The following is a 20929-nucleotide window of genomic DNA, read 5'->3' as shown; positions in this document are numbered from 1 at the left end:
TGCCCTTAGTTCAAGCACGCATGTAGGAGAGTGTGCTTAGCTGAGAAAACCCCTCTTCCTGGGATGTTTGACATCATTTGCCTAGGCATGGAAACCAGGAAGTAACTAAAGAAATGTAAAAGAAAAAAAAAAAAGTTTAAAACAAGTAAATATAGGATATACTTTCCTATCTATTTATGCTAGCAGCAAGAGCAAAAAACAAAACAAAAACAAAACAAAAACAAAAAAAAAAAACAATGTTGACTGGAAAAGTTCTATAAGTTGATAAAAAAAAAGTACACATTTAAAAAATGTTCTTTAATCCACTTGTTAGAATATAGACATTGGTGTATAGAAGAGTCATGTGGATAGTGTAATACAAAGGTTACAAGTAGTCAGTCCTATATTCAGAATGTCAATAGTACAGTTGTTCTTTATTCAAATTTGTAATACTATTCCTCATAAAAATCAAGGCTTAGGTTGAAGGCAAAACTACTATTGGCAGAAGCATTGAGTTCAGTTCCATTTTCCTGTTTGACATGGTAAAATAGCAGCAAAATGTTCACACTGTAAGACACCACAAACGCATTGGGCATTCACCCGCTGAAGGAAAAATAAATAAAGTGCAGCATTGTGTAGTAGTAAATGTCACTAGTGGGAACACAGCCACACTAGTTCCTGTAGCGTAATTGGCTCAAGTGCTTAATGGTACTTTATTGTATATCCATCATCCTTGCATCGTCTTCCGCTGTTGGTTTCATATGGACAAAGTGGTGCAGATCTGAATTCATTTGACAATGTGGAACATTCTGTGATCAGAAAAAAAAAGATAAAAGAAATATATATTCTACTCACGAATACATTGAACAGTCAATGAAGACTGATATGGCAATGAGTTCATATTCACCTCTCCGATAATCATAGCCTGTAATGCACATGCAGTTTTTGTACACTGAAATGTTTTTCAACATTGCAATCAGTATACTATATTCTGCATTTATCAAAAAGGGGGTCTGTCCAAACTGTGCCTTTAAAGTGAACATGTTTACAGAGATCTTTTACTACTCATAAGAACATACTGGCTGTAAACAGGCCTTTCTTTTTTATTTTTTTATTTAAAGTGTTATTAAACCCAAAAACCAAAAATGTAATTCATAACAGATTAACAATTCTTATATGTGGCTGCATTTGTTTTCTTTTTTTTAGGCTTTGTTCCCTCCGTTTTCACCTGGTGATCTGGCCAGTAAGACAGATCCTGTATTAGAGTGCTGTACTATCAGATTTAGATACACTAACAAATCAAAGGCAGTTACAGCAAACTGTTTTTTTTTTTTCTTTTTGCGATAGAGGTTTTACAAAAAAAAAAAAATGGGGTACAGTGTGGGGGTACCGGTTTTACAGAAATATTATCATAATAAGCAGCCCATAAGGGGAGACTTATTGACTGGTGTAGACATGCTGACCTTAAACTTTGGCAACAGATCGAGCAATCCCAAAGCGCAGTCTCTTTGCGCCACGTGGCCTGGTGCTTTGCAGACCTTTCCTCTACTAATAAAATGCATCCGACACTGGCTCCCACATGGATGCATTTTCTGGGATCCACACATTGGCCCTCAATATCACCGTTGAACTCCCTGAGGGGGTCGCTATCATCTTGACTTCTGGAATACCTTACAGCTTAGACACTTTTTGAACTCCCTTCCGCCCCTGGAAATTTTCAAACAACAGTTGACTCCCTTTGAACAACTTTGTGAGGAGAAGGGCCCCCCTTCCCCATTCCCTTTCGCAAATGTATGCTCAGCTGATTGCTCCACCTGATGGCTATGCTCCCCCCCTTCATATTGAAGAGGGAACTGACATTAAATATAACTTTTTCCCGGCACAGCATAGGCGCATTATTTGTTTTGCTCTAAAATCATCCATCTGTACACGTGCCCAAGAAAACCAACTTTAAACTTCTCACGGGATGGTACGGTACACCCTCAATACTTCATAAATACTCTCCTTCAACCCCCGATAGTAGCTGCAGATGTCAGGAAGAAAAGAGGACTTTACTACGGTTTTTAGTCCTGTCCAAAATTGGAACACTTCTAGAAGGAGGTACATCGCATTTCTCAAAAATTCACCGATTACATCCTTCCGGAAGACCCTGCTCTCTGTCTCCTACATGTCTCGAATATTCCTAAGAAAATGTGCAACAAATCAGTTCTACGTCACCTCGTTAATGCTGCCAAATCCTGCATTGTACTACATTGGAGAGACTCGCGACCTCCCTCGGTCTCGCTATGGCTCTGGGAAGTTGGAGGTGAACAAGATGGAAAACCAAGCCCAAAACAGGAAGGAGAAATTTTCCAAAACCTGGATTTATTGGAACATAGTCGGAAGAAGGGAAGGCCCTCTTGGCATACTAAGTGTACCAAGACACAGTACCCGAATGTCCCATCCACGGGGTCCTTTATCCCTCTACCATGGTGGCAGCAACAACACGATCCAAGAGAGATATACCCCTCCTACCCCACTTAAGTCATGTTGATTTTGTTATGGCTCAGTGTTCTGGGAAAGGTTGCTCATGCACTTCATGCTAACTATAACTGATGTTATATTTTAAGTTAGTTCAGGATCTCTCTGGGGTCACTTCATGCATGTTTTTGTCTAACGTTACTTACTGCTCTGTGTATGCTGGATACTTTAAATAAAGAATTTGAAAAAAAAAAATTATATAAATTTAATTTATGTACAGTGTTGCAGGGCTGCGCAATTGCCAGTTAAAATAGCACACTGCCGAATAGCAAAACCTAGTAAAATAAGTAAACAATCCCTGCAGGTATGAGCAATGGAAAGTTTTTTTTACTGTATCTTTCCACGTTGTAAGGATTAAGTACTGTCATAATGATTAGTATGCCAGGTAGGGATATGGCTCTCCATTATATTTGTTGATAGAGAGCTTTGTACACACCAACTACTCCAGTAGAGGCTGGTGTTTTTTTTTTACTTTTACTGATAGAGATATAATGTTGTTCAGTTTACATGTAGGCATGGTAATACATACCTGTGTATTACAGCATGGTATACCAATTTGTTCAAAGCCAGGAGAAGAATTCTGTAGAATTACAGACCTCTGGAGCTCGGCGTGCATTCGGACTTTTGATTTAAATGCTTCAAGCTCACTTTTAAAAGCTTCAATGTACCCTTCTTCCTCTGCCTACGAATGACAAGTAAAACAACAAATCAGTTCAGTTATGGATACCAGTTCACGATGATGTTATAAAACTTGGAAGTATGCAGAGAAACACAACTAAGGATTAAGAGGTATTCAGCGACAAGGAGAAAAAAAAACGTCATCGTTGGAAGGAAACAATTAAAGGCGAGCATGATAATTTTATGTTTGTTTCATATAATAAAGTGATCAACTGCAGCTTTAGGATTTTCTTAGGTTACATAAATGCTTTAGACTGTAGCCATAGCCATATACACTCACCGGCCACTTTATTAGGTACACCTGTTCAATTGCTTGGTAACACAAATTGCTAATCAGCCAATCACATAGCAGCAACTCAATGCATTTAGGCATCCTGACGTGGTGAAGATGACTTGCTGAATTTCAAACCGAGCATAAGAATGGGGAAGAAAAGGGATTTAGGTGACATTGAACATGGCATGGTTGTTGGTGCTAGACGGGCTGGTCTGAGTACTTCAAAAACTGCTTATATACTGGGATTTTCACGCACAACCATCTCTAGGGTTTACTAAGAATGGGCCACAAAAGAGAAAATATCCAGTGAGCGGCAGTTGTGTGGAGGAAAATGCCTTGTTGATGTCAGAGGAGAATAGGCAGACTGGTTTGAGATGACAGAAAGGCAACAGTAACTCAAATAACTACTCGTTACAAACAAGGTACGCAGAATACCATCTCTGAACGCACAACACATCGAACCTTGAAGCAGAAGACCACACTGTGTGCCACTCCTGTCAGTTAAGAAAACACAGAAGAGCGCCTCTAGGTGTAGCCGTTTATTTTTCATAAGAAAGGCAAACAGCCAAATAAGGACTCACATAATATGAGGGATAAAAAGGCTCAAAAGGATGGGGTGAGGATCCAGCAGGATGGTGAAGGCGTCCGTGCCTGAAGTACATAGCCATCATCGAAGCCAAAATCCCACCGGCGAGTGTCACAAAGCTCAAATCATCTCAAACTGGTTTCTTGAACATGACAATGTGTTCACTGTACTCCAATGGCCTCCACAGTCACCAGAACGCAATCCAATAGAGCAACTTTGGGATGTGGTGGAACAGGAGATTTGCATCATGGATGTGCAGCTGACAAACCTGCAGCGGCTATGTGATGCTATCATGTCAAAATGGACCAAAATCTCTGAGGAATGTTTCCAACACCTTGTTGAATCTATGCCACAAAGAATTAAGGCAGTTCTGAAAAAAGGCAAAAGGGGGGGTCCAACCTGGTACTAGCAAGGTGTACCTAAAAGTGGCCGGGGAATGCATATTCATAATAAAACATCCCTATTGGTCTACTGATGAGTATGACCAAAGAATAAACAGATCCTTTAACTTTTGTGTCATCTGTTATATGAAAATCATAGAAAGCTGCCACGACTGATCTCTCTGAAAAACGTTGGCTGTGTAGCTGTCATTTTGACACTCTTGCTTCAATAACAAATACTGTATGCTGATAATGATTTCTTACTCTTTTCCTGATCTACCTCATAACTGCATACCTGTATTATTCATTAAAGCCAGTGTGTCAAAATAACCAAAAGCAACTAATATTTTCAGAAATAGGTCATAAATGATAACCACTATACTTTTCCCATTAAAGATTTACTTTTACACGCAACAGCCTCTGGCAAATGTGAGAAATTATCCTAGGTATAAAGGACTTTATTTGAATAGTGACCTTGTTGTTACCAGACACGAGTGCCAAGACTAATGCCTCGTACATACGCAACGATTTTCGGCCGACCGATCGTCCGACTGTGGTCTAGAGTGGTGTTTTGTTGGTTGGAATGTGCCTAGACTGCCCATGAATTTTCTCGGCCAGCAAAAATCTACTTCAGAAGTGATGTCATGTGCTGGTTTACTTTCCGTGTGTTTTTTCTTCTCTGAGCATGCCCAGTCTTGCTCATCAGATTTTTGTCTGCCGAAATCTGTACTGACTGACGGAAAATCGGCCGTTGTGTTGACGGCCAACAAAAATTTTATAGCATGCACACCAGATTTTTTTCGGCCGAAAAGTCGGAGTCGAAAGCATCATACTAACAAGCCGAAAATCGGCCGATCGGACGTTGGCAGAAAATTCCCGGCCAATAATGGATGCGTGTGTACGAGGCATAAAGCCTAGTACACACAATCAGAAAATCGTTAATATGAAAAAAAAAAATATACTGCTTTTGAAGCGATCATACGATAATCAAAATTATTCGAAGGGACAAACATTTTCTCGTACGATACCAGATCGTACAATTTTTGTTTAACCTGTTGTGACCCATGGCACGCAAATATGCGGCCTCTCGGCAGGTGGGCCTTGTCACTCAATGGTCGCATATTTACATGCAACATTGCAAAACCAGCTGTGCTAAAAGCGCACGCCCTGTGGGAGCTTTCAGATCATGTGACAGCCAATCATGGCGGTCACAAGATCATAGACCCCACCCCGTCTCCTGGCATCTGAAAACCCTTAAAGGGCTGAGAGGTGCAAGCACCAAAGGGTTAATCAGTACGATTTCTGAAAATACAATACATCACTATCTAATTTTTATTCTGCCGTATGAGAATTTTCGTAACTTTAGTAACCTCTTTATTTTCAATATGGAGACTAGCATGCAAAAAAAAAAAAAAAAAAGACAAAAGAAATTAGTCACCAACAGAATACCTGGCCGGTAATTGTCAGGGTCGCTGTTAGAAATCACGGGGCCCCGTAAAGCCTACCTAAGCTGGCCCCTGACCCCGCCCACCTCAGCGGGCCCCACCCTGACCCCACCCACCTCAACAAAATGCAGCCTTGGTCCTCAAGTGATATTTATTTTTCTCCTGCCTGTTATAAATATGACTAGTGTTCAAAGACACCTGAGATCATCCCTTTTAATGAGAATGCTGCAGCTGACTTTAAGGCATACTGTAGATTTTCTTTAAAGCATAGGTTGACCCTGACCACCCGATTTTGGGTAGAACATGTAACATGTTCCAAATCCTGCAGCCGCCTCTCCCCCCGCCATTGTAGTTCTCAAAGAACTACAATGGTGCTGTGGAGCACCGTGGTATTTCTTTGATTTTTTCCTGTCAGTGTATCTGCAAGCCCATACGGGATGTACAGGTACACAGATATACTGACGTTCTGAAGAAGACCTACATGGCACCAGGGATCTGCTGATTGCTGGTGCAATGCTTTACAAGCTCCAAAAGAAAAAAAAATAAATGCACATTTTTTTAACTGCAAAAAAGTGTGCATTTATTATTTTTTTTAAAAAGTGAACTTATCCTTGAAGCCTTAAAGTAAATCTATGATGCATTTAAATCAGCTGAAGCATGCAATTATAATTATTTAAAATCTTTATGAGCTATTTCACACTAGCATTGCTCTTTGAAGAGTGATCTGCATTCAGATCTCTCTTCAGAGAGCATTTGGCTGGTGGGAGGAGGCATTGTATCACCTCTTCAGCACCTGTTTTAACCACTTTAAAATCCTGATAACAGTTGAATAGGATAATGGCCAGTAGGCAACATGCTGTGCAAAAAGCTTTGCAGTTGTGACATATGTACTTTCCATCCCGTTACCTTTCCAGCATAAGGGCTCTTTGAAACATCTGCTTAGCAAGGGATCTGTGAGTGGATTCCCTGCTGAACTGGAGCTTCTCGGCATAGATGTCAGTGTTAAAACATCTGTGCCAGTTCAGTCTATGCCCGCGTATACCACACAGTGGATAGGGGTGGACTGGTGATGGCTCTATGGATGGACAGATGTAAATGGAAATGTGTCCATTTACATCAGGCTATGTTTGATCTGTCATGCTTAGGTCTGGAAAAATAGACAAGGATGCAGTCCTTTTCCTTTTTTTTTTTGGGAACTGGACATATCCAGAGGTAGGTGGATGTAAACAGACAGCAGTCCTTGTCTGACAGATCAAACATAGCCTGATGTAAATGGACACATTTCCATTTACATCTGTCCATCCATAGAGCCATCACCAGTCCACTCCTATCCACTGTGTGGTGTATGTGGATTTCTGTAGACCTACATAGAGGTCTGCACAAAAAAAATTGACTGGTGGATCTAAGTGGAAAGCTTGGGCAAATATTTCTTATGGGGAGTTGTTGGGGGTCTTAAAAACACAGCTCAGCCATTTACTGCCCTCCAAACAGAGATGTAACCAAGCATCTCATGCTTATGATTACCATCATTATAATGATCAGATCACAGCAGCTGCTCTGTTGCTCTGTCAGTGTCACTGTTGGTTTCTGATTCTGTTATGGCTGTACTGTCTTACAATCTGTAAGACAGTACAGCCATAAAGTTAACAAAATCAGCACCCAACAGCAATGTGACACTGTGACAGAGCAGCTGCTGTGATCTGATCGTCATAATGATGGTAGGCACACAGTGGGGAGTCGGGGAGTGTACCTTCCTTCCTTAGTAGTCAGTGTCAGTGTGTGAGGCTGTGCACCTCCCCCAGCCATCGGATTAAGCCTGCAGTGCCCTCTCAGCCTCCAGCCCACCTCACAACAGTCTCTTCCTCTGTCCGTGGAACTTACTGAGGGAGCAGTGTAGAAAAATATCACTCCGCCAGTGAAAACATAGGCAGTGGATGGCCGTGACCGGAACTATATGGCAGCACATAAGCTTGTCTGCCTGCGCCCCGAAAAAGGAAAAAAAGTCCCTCCTCTGCTCAGTGCTGGCATCTCCTGGGCCCCTAATGTTAACCCGAGGGGGCCCAGGAAATTACCCTCAACAAACAAACAAACAAATTGAAGAAGGTATGGTTTATAAAAAACCTTTTTATTTATTTAGGAGAAACAACTGTAAAGCTGCCCGGGCCCCCCTGCTGGACTGATAGAACCCGGGCCCGGTACAACAGGGCTGGTTGTACTGCCCTATCAGCGGCCCTGGTAATTGTTATACTAATAAAATGGCTACCAATAATGAGAACACTGTAAACCAAGTGTTGAATTCTGAGCTTTGGGCTTGTTTTAATGGCATTATTTTGGGATGCCTATGAAATCATTCAGTATTCACTGACAGGTGCATTTGACCAGCTTCAAGAAGGTTTGGCATTTCAACAGACTTGTAAGGGAATGCAAAACCCAAAGTTAACAAATGTGACAGGCTCATATGTTTCTGCATTATGAATAATATTCGAGACTGCTGACCATTTACTAACCTTTCTAACCTATGTTTTATACAGAAGATGTTTTAAGTATCAGAATATCTTAGACAAAGTACCTACTTTAGCTTTCTGGAAAAAAAGGCGGAAACATCCTCTTGGATCCACATTACTGCTTCTTGCCATTTCAATAATAAACTGCATGACAACTGCTTGATGAGCAACTTGCTCCATGAGGGCCTTCTTCTGAAAACACAAAAGAATAATAATGAAAGCACAGATAAAAACATACAAGAATCTCAGTGAAGACCCTCTGTGGATAGAAGGTCAAGTTCCTACACTAGGCCTGACATGTAGATGACAGAAAGATAACCTTCAACAGCTATTGCAACATATATAAGAAAAGGGTCAGGGCTTACATATACTGGGGTATGGGTATATGTGAAGTGTTGCTGATTCAGATGACATTTCACTAACATGACATTTTACATTTTTGCAAATAAATTTAGGCCAAATTAATGAATAACCCCAATCAATGTATACTATTTAGTCTGCGTGAAAAGTATAGAGTCTACAAACTGTAGTATATACAGTATATTTGAAAATAGATTAGTCCTGATCTACTGACTGTTTATCTAATTTCTTGAGGGCCTAAAATGCCAGGACAGCACCCCCCAAAATGACCCATTTTTGGAAACTAGGAAGTCCAAGGTATTTAGTAAGAGGCATTGTGAGTTTTGTGAAGCTGTAATTTTGTCACAATTTTTTGGAAAATAAATAAATACAAATTGGTGGTACATTTTAACAAGTGTTTTCTCACACACAGCATAGGCATACTTACAATTACACCCCAAAACACATTCTGCTATGTCTCCCGAGTATGGGGATACCTCATGTGTGAGACTTTATTGAATAATAAAAAAAAGCATAGGTAAAGTGTACATAAATCAAGTAATAACTTTTCTAACTGTAGAGAAGACCTGAAGGGCCTACAACTGCAGGGTGCAAAGACAATGTCAGTACCATCTTCCTGCATAACATTGCAATAGTAATTGGTGACATAAATTTGTCTGCGTGAAGAAAATGAGATAGGAAAATGTCTAGTTAACTTAGCAAAGAAGCAAAGTATCAAAGTTTAAAACAGACATAGATTTATTCCTATGATTTACTAAAGGCAGTCTGTGCACTGCAAGGGCAGTTGCTCTAGATCTAAGGGGAACATGCCAGGAAAAAAATAGAAATAAATAAACAGCATTTTTGCTTTTACATGATTGGATGATAGAAATCAACAGAGCTTTCCCTTATTTTAGAGCTTCCCCTCAGATCTAGCACAACTACTGCACTTGTAGTGCACAGACTATTTGCCTTTAGTAAATCAACCAGCCTGAATGTCGGGGGATTGGGGGGGGAAGAAAAAGAAGTCACCCCTCCCCTAAGTAAGAACTTAGGGAGGGGGGAAGGGATTACTTTTTCATAGCCTTAATGCACAGAGGAGCCCAAAATCCAAAGAGCACCTTAGGATGTTCCAGGGGGATAAATTATCCATCTAATTTCTTATTACCTATCACATTTTTGGAGGACCTGGAGCATTAGGACAGTGGAAACACCCACAGAATAACCCAAACAGGTATTTTCTGAAAGGCATAGTATTTTTGAAATGTAGTTTTTTGGGAAAAGGAAAATATTTTTTTTAACACAAAGCTGTCAATTAATAAGATATTAGTAACACACAGCATAGGCATACTTAGAATTCCACCCCAAAACACATTCTGTGACTCCTCCCTGAGTATGGCGATACATCATGCGTGCATTTCCCGCACCACACTGAAAGCGCATGGCATTCATGCGCAGGGGGTGTCAGTTTGGCACCATAGAGGGACCCAAAATCCAAGGAGTACTATCAGGCGTTTTAAGGGCATAAATTATGCATCTAATTTCCTGACTACCCATCACATTTTTGGAGGCCCTGGAGTACCAGGACAATGAAAACAGCTGTAGGATAATGCAACCCATAAGTGTAAGGAGAGCGGTGGGGGGGGTCTAGAATAATAAACAGCAAATCAGACTACCTCTCTACAGAGGAAAACCAATAAAAAAAACCCACAAAAAACAAACAACAAAACAGTTCTATCACAGACTGGCACTTACCTGTTCACTTTCTAAATGGTAACACCACAAAAGGAGATATCTGGCAGTTTCATCGCACACCAGGTCTGGGCATTCAGACAAGAAACACTGACTGTCATTCCATCTGCTGAGCATTCCTAAGGAGAAGTCATACAGACAAATGTAGATACACTGTTGATTCAAATTTACCAGCAGAACAAAATTAGATCAGGAACATTTATAAAAATGACAAAGGCTCCATTTTATTCAAACCTCCAAACAGTAGTCTGAGCTGGTTTGGAGCATGCAAAGCTACAACAATATAAAAAGGGAAACTCAATGAAGCTTTTAATGTAACCCTTCATTTAGTGTAAATATTAAGGTCACTTACAGTGGATATAAAAAGTCTACACACCCCTGTTAAAATGTCAGGTTTCTGTGATTTAAACATCATTTCAGAACCTTTTCCACCTTTAACGTGACCTATAAACTGTTCAACTCAGTTGAACAACAAACTGAAATCTTTTAGGTTGAGGGAAGTAAAAATAACAAAAAAATACGGTTGCATAAGTAAGCACGCCCATAAACTAATACTTTGTTGAAGCACCTTTTGATTTTATTACAGCACTTTTGGGTAGGAGTCTGCCAGCATGGCACATTGTGACTTGGCAATATTTTCCCACCGTTCTTTGCAAAAACACTCCAAATCTGTCAGATTAAGCATTTCCTGTGCACAGCCCTCTTCAGATCACCCCAAAGATTTTCAAATCAGATCCAGGTTTGAGCTCTGGCTGGACCATTCCAAAACTTTAATCATCTTCTGGAGAAGCCATTCCTTTGTTGATTTGGATGTATGCTTTGGGTCGTTGTCATGCTAAAAGATGAAGTTCCTCTTCATGTTCAGCTTTCTAGCAGAAGCCTGAAGGATTTGTGCCAATATTGACTGGTATTTGGAACTGTTCATAATTCCCTCTATCGTGACTAAGGCCTCTGTTCCAGCTGAAGTAAAACAGCCCCAAAGCATGATGCTGCCACCACGCTTCATGGTTGGTATGGTGTTCTTTTGGTGATGTGCAGTTTGGTTTTTTGGTTTCATCAGTCCATAAACACATTTTCCCACATGCTATTGGGAGACTTCAGATGTGTTTTTGCAAAATTTAACTGGGATTGGATGTTTTCCTTCGTAAGAAAAGGCTTCCGTCTTTCCACTCCACCCAATAGCCCAGACAAATGAAGAATATGGGAGATTGTTGTCACATGTTCCACACAGCCAGTACTTGCCAGATATTCCTGCAGCTCCTTTAATGTTGCTGTAGGCCTCTTGGCAGCCTCACTGACCAGTTTTCTTTTTGTCTTTTCATCAGCTTTGGAGGGACGTCTAGTTCCTGGTAATGTCACGGTTGTGCCATATTTTCTCCACTTGATAATGACTCTCTTCCCTATGTTCCATGGTATATCCAATGCCATGAAAATTCTTTTGTACCCTTCTCCTGACTGATACCTTTTAACAATGAGATCCCTCTGATGCTTTGGAAGCTCTCAGCGGACCATGGCTTTGCTGTAGGATGGGACTAAGAAACTGTCAGGAAAGACCTACTAGAACAGCTGAACTTTATTTGGGGTTAATCAGAGGCACTGTAAATAATGTGTATAAAAAAATAAATGCGCTTATCCAAAACAACAGTGCTAAAAATAAATCACTAATAGCATCAATTAAAAAACAGTGTTTCACAAACGAAGTGAAATAATTAAACCAAAAGGGAGTCCATGGTTAAATAGATGAAAAAAAGTCCCATACACAAGATGGGAATCTACATCTGATCACACTAACTATTTAGAGGTGATTCTTCCTGTATAAAATTGTGAACCCATTTAAATACGATGTGCTCCACTGCACACAAAAGAGGATTTGCCTCTTACCAGATGGATTGACCTTTGCAGGTCTAACACAGCCTTTTTGCAGCTTTTTCAATGCAAGCAAAGAGCGCCTCATCTATGGGATGACACTTTCTTAGCAAATCCAGGCTCTCAGTATGGATGGATAAACTACATCTCATTAATATCAATCTATGCTAGTAATCCACACTCCTGCGTGTTGTGTCACACATGAAAAAAGAGAAAACAACTCATTGCACAGACATCCAAAAAAAAAAAAAAAAAAAAAAAATTTATTGGTATAAACATGTATTTACAAGAAAGAAGGATGTTATAGGCAAATTGGTTACAGACAGCATCTGGCACACTTACAGATGATAAGACATCACCGCTACCACTAACCCGACGTACGTTTCCTTCTAATGAACGTAGTCACTGGGGCAACATGTAAATAATGGTAGGTGTGTACTGACTCCTATTTAACATGAGTTTGAATGTGATTGCTTAAAGCAGTTGTAAACCCAAAAATTGAAAAAAAAAAAAAAACCTGCAAGACAAAGGCATAATGAGCTAGTATGCACCGCATAATAGCTCATTATGTATTACTTAGAACAAGCCCCGACACGGACCCCCGGACATCGCTGCGGGCGCTGCCATGATCCCTCGGCGTCTCTTCCAGGTTCGGTGGCTCCGGCACTGTGATTGGCCGGAGCCGCGCGGGAGTGATTTTCCGGCAAGCTCCCGGCAAGGAAAACTGAAGGTCTCGCGTGAGCGGCTGCATGCACTTCAAATATCTCCTAAACCGTGCCGGTTTAGGAGATATTAATTGTACCTACAGGTAAGCCTTATTATAGGCTTACCTGTAGGTAAAAGTGTCAAAAAGCGGGATACTACCGCTTTAATTCTGAACACAGCTACATCCCCAGTTATAAAGAGGCTGTGCACACTTATGCAACCACATTAATTTTAGTTTTTTATTCCCCCCCCCCCCAAAAAAAATAAATAAAAAGATTTCAGTTTGTTTTTTAATTGAGTTGTACAGTTTATAATTCACATTGAAAGGTGGAAAAAGTCCAGAAATGATTTATCTTTGTCTCATTTTTTTACATCACAGAAACCTAACATATTTACAGGGGTGTGTAGACTTTTTATATCCATTGTAAGCTAAATCAATGAAATAGAGCAGCAGACGTGCAAAGGAATCGGAGTATGTGCTGCTGGGGATAGGGAGGTTCAAGCAAGCCTGTTTGCCACTCATAGCTTTGCTTCAATGAGGCAATAAAGCTGGCCGTATAAGTTTCAATCCTATTTTATGATCTCCTTTAGATTTACCAAGAACTAGTGCGAGGGTCTATCTAAATAATCCACTAAATCTATAGATAATCAGGTAGGCAACAAACTACACATCTCAGTATCACTAAAAGACTGTATAATTAGATTTTCACATATGTGGACAACAAAAAAAAAACAGAATATACAAAAGTGCAGTAATCTGCAGCAACAAACTTTCAGCTTTAGTAGCTCCTATTATATGCAAATCTCAGCTTTTGCTTTGAAAGTCTGGATTGGCCCTCACCTCTTCCCTTTTTTATTATATATATATTTGTCTTAATATGATAACTGGCCCCACTGACCAATATTGAAGCCCAAGGGATACAATGAGATGCAATCAAGCGCCACTAAGAGGAGAAGTCAAGAATTGCCTTTAAATTAGGCTCTCTCTATCTCTAGATCTTCCGATTGTTTTCACAGGTATTTTCACCAAGATAACCTGTGCTTATGCATTTTGTTTAATAATGCTGGATAGCCTAGGCTAGGGTTATGGCAGGTTTACTTGATAAAACGCAGAACAGTACAACCACTAGCTTGAAAATCCATCCAAGTTGACACATTTCTTCACTTTTAATGATACAATAAACCAATCTTACAGGAAAAAAAAAAAAAAAATATATATATATATATATTATATATATATATATATATATATATAAATAAATAACAGGCAATCTGCATACCAAAATGTCGAATTTTATCTTCATATTTTTGTAAAAATGACAGCGATTGGTCGTCCTCTCTGGTTTTGGCTTGATTGATAAAGCTCTGTGTTAAACAAAAGAAATAATAGTAGGCAATGTAAAATGGAAAAAGTTATGTCTGAACACAATGATACCCAATTTGGATAAACTAATGTAGATTGTCAGTCGTCCCTTGCATTCCATCTCTTTTACTGATATAGTAATCAATTTACCTCTTCATTGCCATGAAAAATTAACTTCAATTCAAAAAGATTTCTAAAAGATAAGAAAGAGTCTTGCATATAGCTGCACACTTTAAAGTCGGTCTTAAAGAAATTTCCAGTCTCTATTAGTTCACGCTCTTTTTAACTGCTCCCACCTGCCCACTGTACTTGAACTGCAGGATGGGAGCTTTGTCAGTCTTAGCCGACGTATCCGACACAATGCTCAGAATGAGAGGCCACGCACTGGCGCGATCCTGTAATGGCTGTGATCACAGGACACAACCAGGACGGGATCGGGATATGGGCCCTGTGATTGGTCTTCCCGATCATGTGATGGATCACAGCCTTCACAGTATAAACAGAAACACGTGTCTCTGTGACAGTTCTTCCTTCCCGCTGAGCTCAGTGAGAGCTCGGGGAGGGGGGGGGGGGGGTGGGAGGAGTGAGGGAAGCGATTTTTTTTTGTAAACAAAAAGTGTCGGAATAAGGCCTGGCCTTAAAGTGGATAATGCATGAAGGTGCTCCTTGAAAGCTGGGCCTCTCTAAGGGGCCAAGCGGTGAAAAAGTCTCACACGTGGTATCGCCATACTCAGAACGAGTAGCAGAGTGTTTTGGGGTGTAGTTGCAAGTATGTCTATGCTGTGTGTGAGAAATAACTTAATATGACCTTTTTGTGAAAATAATAATAATTTCTTTATTTTCCAAAGAATTGTGGGGAAAAAAAAATGACAACTTAAAAAAACTTGCCATGCCTCTTACTAAACACCTTAGACTGTCTACTTTCCAAAAAGGGGTAATTTGGGGACTATTTGTACTGTCTTGGCATGTCAGGGCCTTAAAAAAATGAAGTCAGTCAGTACATCAGGTGTGGTCAATATTCAATGATTGGTACAAAAGCTTGTAGACTCTATAAAACTTTCACACAGGATCTAATAATATACACGGATTTGAATTACTTTTATAAAAGAAAAAGTAGCAGTAAAATTGTCAAATTTTATGAAGAAAAATTACTTATTTTCAAAATTTTTAACAGAAACTACTAAGAAAAATGCATTAAATAAGTCACAAAAAGGAGGAGAAAGACAACTCCTACATACAGTGGGTACGGAAAGTATTCAGACCCCCTTAAATTTTTCACTCTTTGTTATATTGCAGCCATTTGCTAAAATCATTTAGGTTCATTCTTCTTCCTCATGAATGTACACATAGCACCCCATACTGACAGAAAAACACAGAATTGTTGCAGATTTATTAAAAAAGAAAAACTGAAATATCACATGGTCCTAAGTATTCAGACCCTTTTCTCAGTATTAAGTAGAAGCCCCCTTTTGATCTAATACAGCCAGGAGTCTTTTTGGGAAAGATGCAACAAGTCTTTCACACCTGGATTTGGGGATCCTCTGCCATTCCTCCTTGCAGATCCTCTCCAGTTCTGTCAGGTTGGATGGTAAACGTTGGTGGACAGCCATTTTTAGGTCTCTCCAGAGATGCTCAATTGGGTTTAAGTCAGGGCTCTGGCTGGACCATTCAAGAACAGTCACGGAGTTGTTGTGAAGCCACTCCTTCGTTATTTTAGCTGTGTGCTTAGGGTCATTGTCTTGTTGGAAGGTAAACCTTCGGCCCAGTCTGAGGTCCAGAGCACTCTGGAGAAGGTTTTTGTCCAGGATATCCCTGTACTTGGCCGCATTCATCTTTCCCTCGATTGCAACCAGTCGTCCTGTCCCTGCAGCTGAAAAACACCCCCACAGCATGATGCTGCCACCACCATGCTTCACTGTTGGGACTGTATTGGACAGGTGATGAGCAGTGCCTGGTTTTCTCCACACATACCGCTTAGAATTAAGGCCAAAAAGTTCTATTTTGGTCTCATCAGACCAGAGAATCTTATTTCTCACCATCTTGGAGTCCTTCAGGTGTTTTTTAGCAAACTCCATGCAGGCTTTCATGTGTCTTACACTGAGGAGAGGCTTCCGTCGGGCCACTCTGCCATAAAGCCCCGACTGGTGGAGGGCTGCAGTGATGGTTGACTTTCTACAACTTTCTCCCATCTCCTAACTGCATCTCTGGAGCTCAGCCACAGTGATCTTTGGGTTCTTCTTTACCTCTCTCACCAAGGCTCTTCTCCCCCGATAGCTCAGTTTGGCCGGACGGCCAGCTCTAGGAAGGGTTCTGGTCGTCCCAAACGTCTTCCATTTGAGGATTATGGAGGCCACTGTGCTCTTAGGAACCTTAAGTGCAGCAGAAATCTTTTTGTAACCTTGGCCAGATCTGTGCCTTGCCACAATTCTCTTCAGGCAGTTCCTTTGACCTCATGATTCTCATTTGCTCTGACATGCATTGTGATCTGGAAGGTCTTATATAGACAGGTGTGTGGCTTTCCTAATCAAGTCCAATCAGTATAATCAAACACAGCTGGACTCAAATGAAGATGTAGAACCATCTCAAGGATGATCAGAAGAAATGGAAAGCACCTGAGTTAAATATATGAGTGTCACAGCAAAGGGTCTGAATACTTAGGACCATGTGATATTTCAGTTTTTCTTTTTTAATAAATCTGCAACAATGTCAACAATTCTGTGTTTTTCTGTCAGTATGGGGTGCTATGTGTACATTCATGAGGAAGAAGAATGAACTTAAATGATTTTAGCAAATGGCTGCAATATAACAAAGAGTGAAAAATTTAAGGGGGTCTGAATACTTTCCGTACCCACTGTAGGAGAACTGGATTTTATAGGATATGGGGTTGTCACTTGAGATGAGCACATAAACAATGTAACTTATATAAAAAAAAAAATTTTATTGTACAAACATGGTTTTAAAATCTGGAATTGAATATAAGATCATGTATACAAAACAACAGCATAGGGCTTATTGCATTTACAGTACATGTATTGACAGCTTCATTATTGAAAATAAAGGTCCAACACGTTTGGCAGAACACTTTTTCTGCTTTTTCAGGGAACTTTAGTATATATCCCCAGGTGTGGCTCCAGTGGCGTTTTTCCAATGCAGACAAGCTCGTCAGAGAGAGTTATTGGGTGCTGATTTAGTCCCTCTGAGTCTCGCATGCATGGTCCAGTGTCCATCAGACCTGCCCCTGAATTTTTTCCCAGGTGGCCAGATGGTCATTCTATGACCCCGGGTTGTACCATACGCATCTGCATGGTTCAATGACTATACTGTGGTGAAGTTGCTTAATGGCAACTTAAATATATACTAAAGTTCCTGAAGAAGCAAAAAAAAAAAAAAAAAAAAAGTGTTCTGCAAAACCTGTTGGACCTTTATTTTCAATGATGAAGCTGTCAATACATGTACTTTAAATGCAATAAGCCCTATGCTGTTTTGTATACATGATTTTTATACTCAATTCCAGATTTTAAAACCATGTTTGTACAATAAAATTATTTTTTCTTTTTTATATATACGTTACATTGTGTATGTGCTCATCTCATCAAATTATATGTAATCCTTTGCATCCTAATGCTGCTGATCTCCCATAGCCTCTACATACATAAATTCATGTGATGGCTGTATAGCATTTCTCAAGATGCATTTCCTATGGTGACAACATTTGGTAATGCCTGTGTTTTGCATGTTAGGATGGATGCTTTCAGTCTCCATTGGATGCTTGCATGAACAGGGAAACAGCACAGGTGCTCATTCAGGACAGAGCACTCTTACCTTGTAACAGGAGGTGCCTGAATAAGGACCTTTATATCAGGATCACCAAGTATTGTTTTAATGAAAACTGCAGTTTTAAATTGGCATTTGAAATACCTGTACAGTACATTAAAAAAAAAAAAAAAAATATTCATACCCGGGGACATTTTCCACATTTTGTCATGTTACAACCAAAAACATAAAATGTATTTTATTGGGATTTTTTTGTGATAGACAAAACACAAAGTGGCACATAATTGTGAAGTGGAAGGAAAATTATAAATGGTTTTCAAAGTTTTTTTTTACAAATAAATATCTGAAAAGTGTGGTGTGCATTTGTATTCAGCCCCCTTTACTCTGATACCTCTAACTAAAATCTCATGGAACCAATTCCCTTCAGAAGTCACCTAGGTAGTATTTAGAGTCCACCTGTGTGTAATTTATTCTCAGTATACTGTAAATACAGCAGTTCTGTGAGGTCCTCAGAGGTTTGTTAGTGAACCTAAAGCTGGTCATACATTTATACAATTTTCTTGTTCGATATCCTTTATATTTACCTTTAACCACGTAGTGCAAGGGCCTGCCTGATTGACTACAAATTGAAAGTGTTTAGGTTTGTCCTCAAATTTTATAATGTATGGCCAGTCCTAGTGAACAAACAGCATCACGAAGGCCAAGGAACACACCAGACAGGTCAGGGATAAAGTTCTGGAGAAGTTTAAAGCAGGGTTAGGTTATAAAAAATATACCAAGCTTTGAACATCTCACGGAGCACTGTTCAATCCATCATCCGAAAATGGAAAGAGTATGGTACAATTGCAAACCCACCAAGACATGGCCGTCCACCTAAACGGACAGGTCGGGCAAGGAGAGCATTAATCAGAGTAGCAGCCGAGAGACCCATGGTAACTCTGGGTGAGCTGCAGAGATCCACAGCTTAGGTGGGAGAATCTGTCCACAGGACAACTATTAGTCGTGCACTCCACAAATCTGGCCTTTATGGAAGAGTGGCAAAAAAAAAAAAAAAAACATTGTCGAAATAAAGCCATAAGAAGTCCCACCAAACATGTGGAAGAAGGTGCTCTGGTCAGATGAGACCAAAATTGAACTTTTTGGCCTAAAAGCAAAATGCTATGTGTGGTAGAAAATTAGCAATGCACATCACCCCGAACACACCATCCCCACCATGAAACATAGTGGTCGCAGCATAATGATGTGGGGATGCTTTTCTTCAACGGGGGGCAGGGAAGCTGGTCAGAGGTGATGGGAAGATGGATGGAGCCAAATACAGGGCAATCTTAGAAGAAATCCTGTTAGTCTGCAAAAGACTTGAGACTGGGGCGGAGGTTCACTGTCCAGCAGGACAATGATCCTAAACATACAGCCAGAGCTACAATGGAATGGTATAGATCAAAGCATATTCATGTGTTAGAATGGCCCAGTCAAAGTCCAGACCTAAATCCAATTGAGAATCTGTGGCAAGACTTGAAAATTGCTGCTCACATACGCTCTCCTTCCAATCTGACAGAGCCTGAGCTATTTTGCAAAAAAGAATGAGCAAAAATCTTACTCTCTAGATGTGCAAAGCTGGTAGAGTGTGAGACATCCTCAAAAAGACTTGCAGAGAAAGATGGTATTGATTCGGGGGGCTGAATTCAAATGCACACCACACTTTTCAGATACTTTTGTAAAAAGAAAAATTGAAAACCATTTATTATTTTCCTTCTACTTTGTGTTGGTCTACCACATAAAGTTCCAATAAAATACATTTACATTATTGGTTGTAACATGACAGGCGCTGTATATGAACATGTTAAAACTTTAATGAAAAGTTTACATATCCTTGAAAAAAAATAAAAACCTTTTTAATGTGAGTTAATAAACCCCATCAGTCAGCTGTCTGGATAGTACATAGGATCTGAAGTTCTACAACTATTGGCATTCTTTAACTGGACAGAAAGCAACAATGCCTACTGTATCTTGGAATCCTAATTAGATAATCAGCAAGTGGTTTGATTTTTTTCATAAAGACCTGAAGTGATTCCCGACAGGGTGTTCATTTTGTTGATTAAGTGCTCCCATTTCTTTAGTAGTTGACCTCTTAGGGTGGCATACTTAGCAATAGATTACAGTACCTTATTAAATACATCTTGACTAAAGGCATCCGAAGAAGACATTCCCCAGTTCTCACCCAGTGGCAGAGCTGCTTCCTTCCGCCTCCATTCTTCTTCACTACGCTGTAGTTCTGACAGTTGAGTTTTAGTCTTGGCATACTCTTGATCTAAGGACTCAGAATTATGAAGTGCTAAACTGTTCAGTTTCTGCTGAGCCTCTGCTAGGCTCCACTTGCATGCCACAGTGCTCCTGCCACCCCCATCTTGCTGTGGGCAAGGAAAATCCATGCCGCGTGTGTATTTCTCTGCAATAAAATTGAATATGTTAGTATCACAAATAACAGAGAAACACATATTAGTGTCTGCAGGGGGGCCTAAAGGCCACATAAAAAGTGCCAAAGAGCCACATGCAGCCCCTGGGGTGTAATTTGGGCACCAAAGCTCTAACTGTTACTTTGTCTGGACAGCTTGGTTTGTTAGGGCCAGTTCACACCACAGAAACGCAGTCCGGATGAGTTTCTATATGCACATTTTTTATGCATTTTTATTGTGTTTTTTCAATCTTTTTTCCCCAGAGTTTCCCGGGGTTATTTTTTTTTTTGCTGTAATGCGTTTTTATATGT

General features: G+C 40.1%; 1 protein-coding gene across 1 annotated transcript; it reads right to left on the bottom strand.

The window, feature by feature from the left end:
* Positions 1–282: 282 nt before the first annotated feature.
* Positions 283–20605, bottom strand: CDC37L1 (cell division cycle 37 like 1, HSP90 cochaperone). The gene is made up of 6 exons (XM_082243555.1): positions 20328–20605; positions 14309–14393; positions 10461–10576; positions 8436–8558; positions 3029–3181; positions 283–788 (listed from the first exon to the last, which is right to left on the bottom strand). The coding sequence occupies exons 1-6, from the start codon at positions 20592–20594 to the stop codon at positions 693–695; spliced, it is 840 nt and encodes a 279-aa protein (XP_082099681.1). The 5' UTR covers positions 20595–20605; the 3' UTR covers positions 283–692.
* Between the last annotated feature and the right edge of the window lie 324 nt (positions 20606–20929).

The sequence above is a fragment of the Pelophylax lessonae genome (assembly GCF_965119305.1).
Source record: "Pelophylax lessonae genome assembly, chromosome: 1".
Taxonomy (NCBI): domain Eukaryota; kingdom Metazoa; phylum Chordata; class Amphibia; order Anura; family Ranidae; genus Pelophylax; species Pelophylax lessonae.
The sequence above is the reverse complement of the archived record's forward strand: the minus strand, read 5'-3'. Positions and strand labels throughout refer to the sequence as shown.

What these genes read in the sequence shown, in the direction of transcription:
- CDC37L1 (XM_082243555.1), bottom strand. Translation starts at nt 20,594, where the DNA reads ATGGATTTTCCTTGCCCACAGCAAGATGGGGGTGGCAGGAGCACTGTG. An exon ending in AGATAAAATTCGACATTTTG is followed by an intron (nt 10,577 to 14,308) that starts GTATGCAGATTG and finishes ACTTCTCCTTAG; the next exon opens with GAATGCTCAGCAGATGGAAT. An exon ending in ACCATTTAGAAAGTGAACAG is followed by an intron (nt 8,559 to 10,460) that starts GTAAGTGCCAGT and finishes TTGTGTTTTCAG; the next exon opens with AAGAAGGCCCTCATGGAGCA.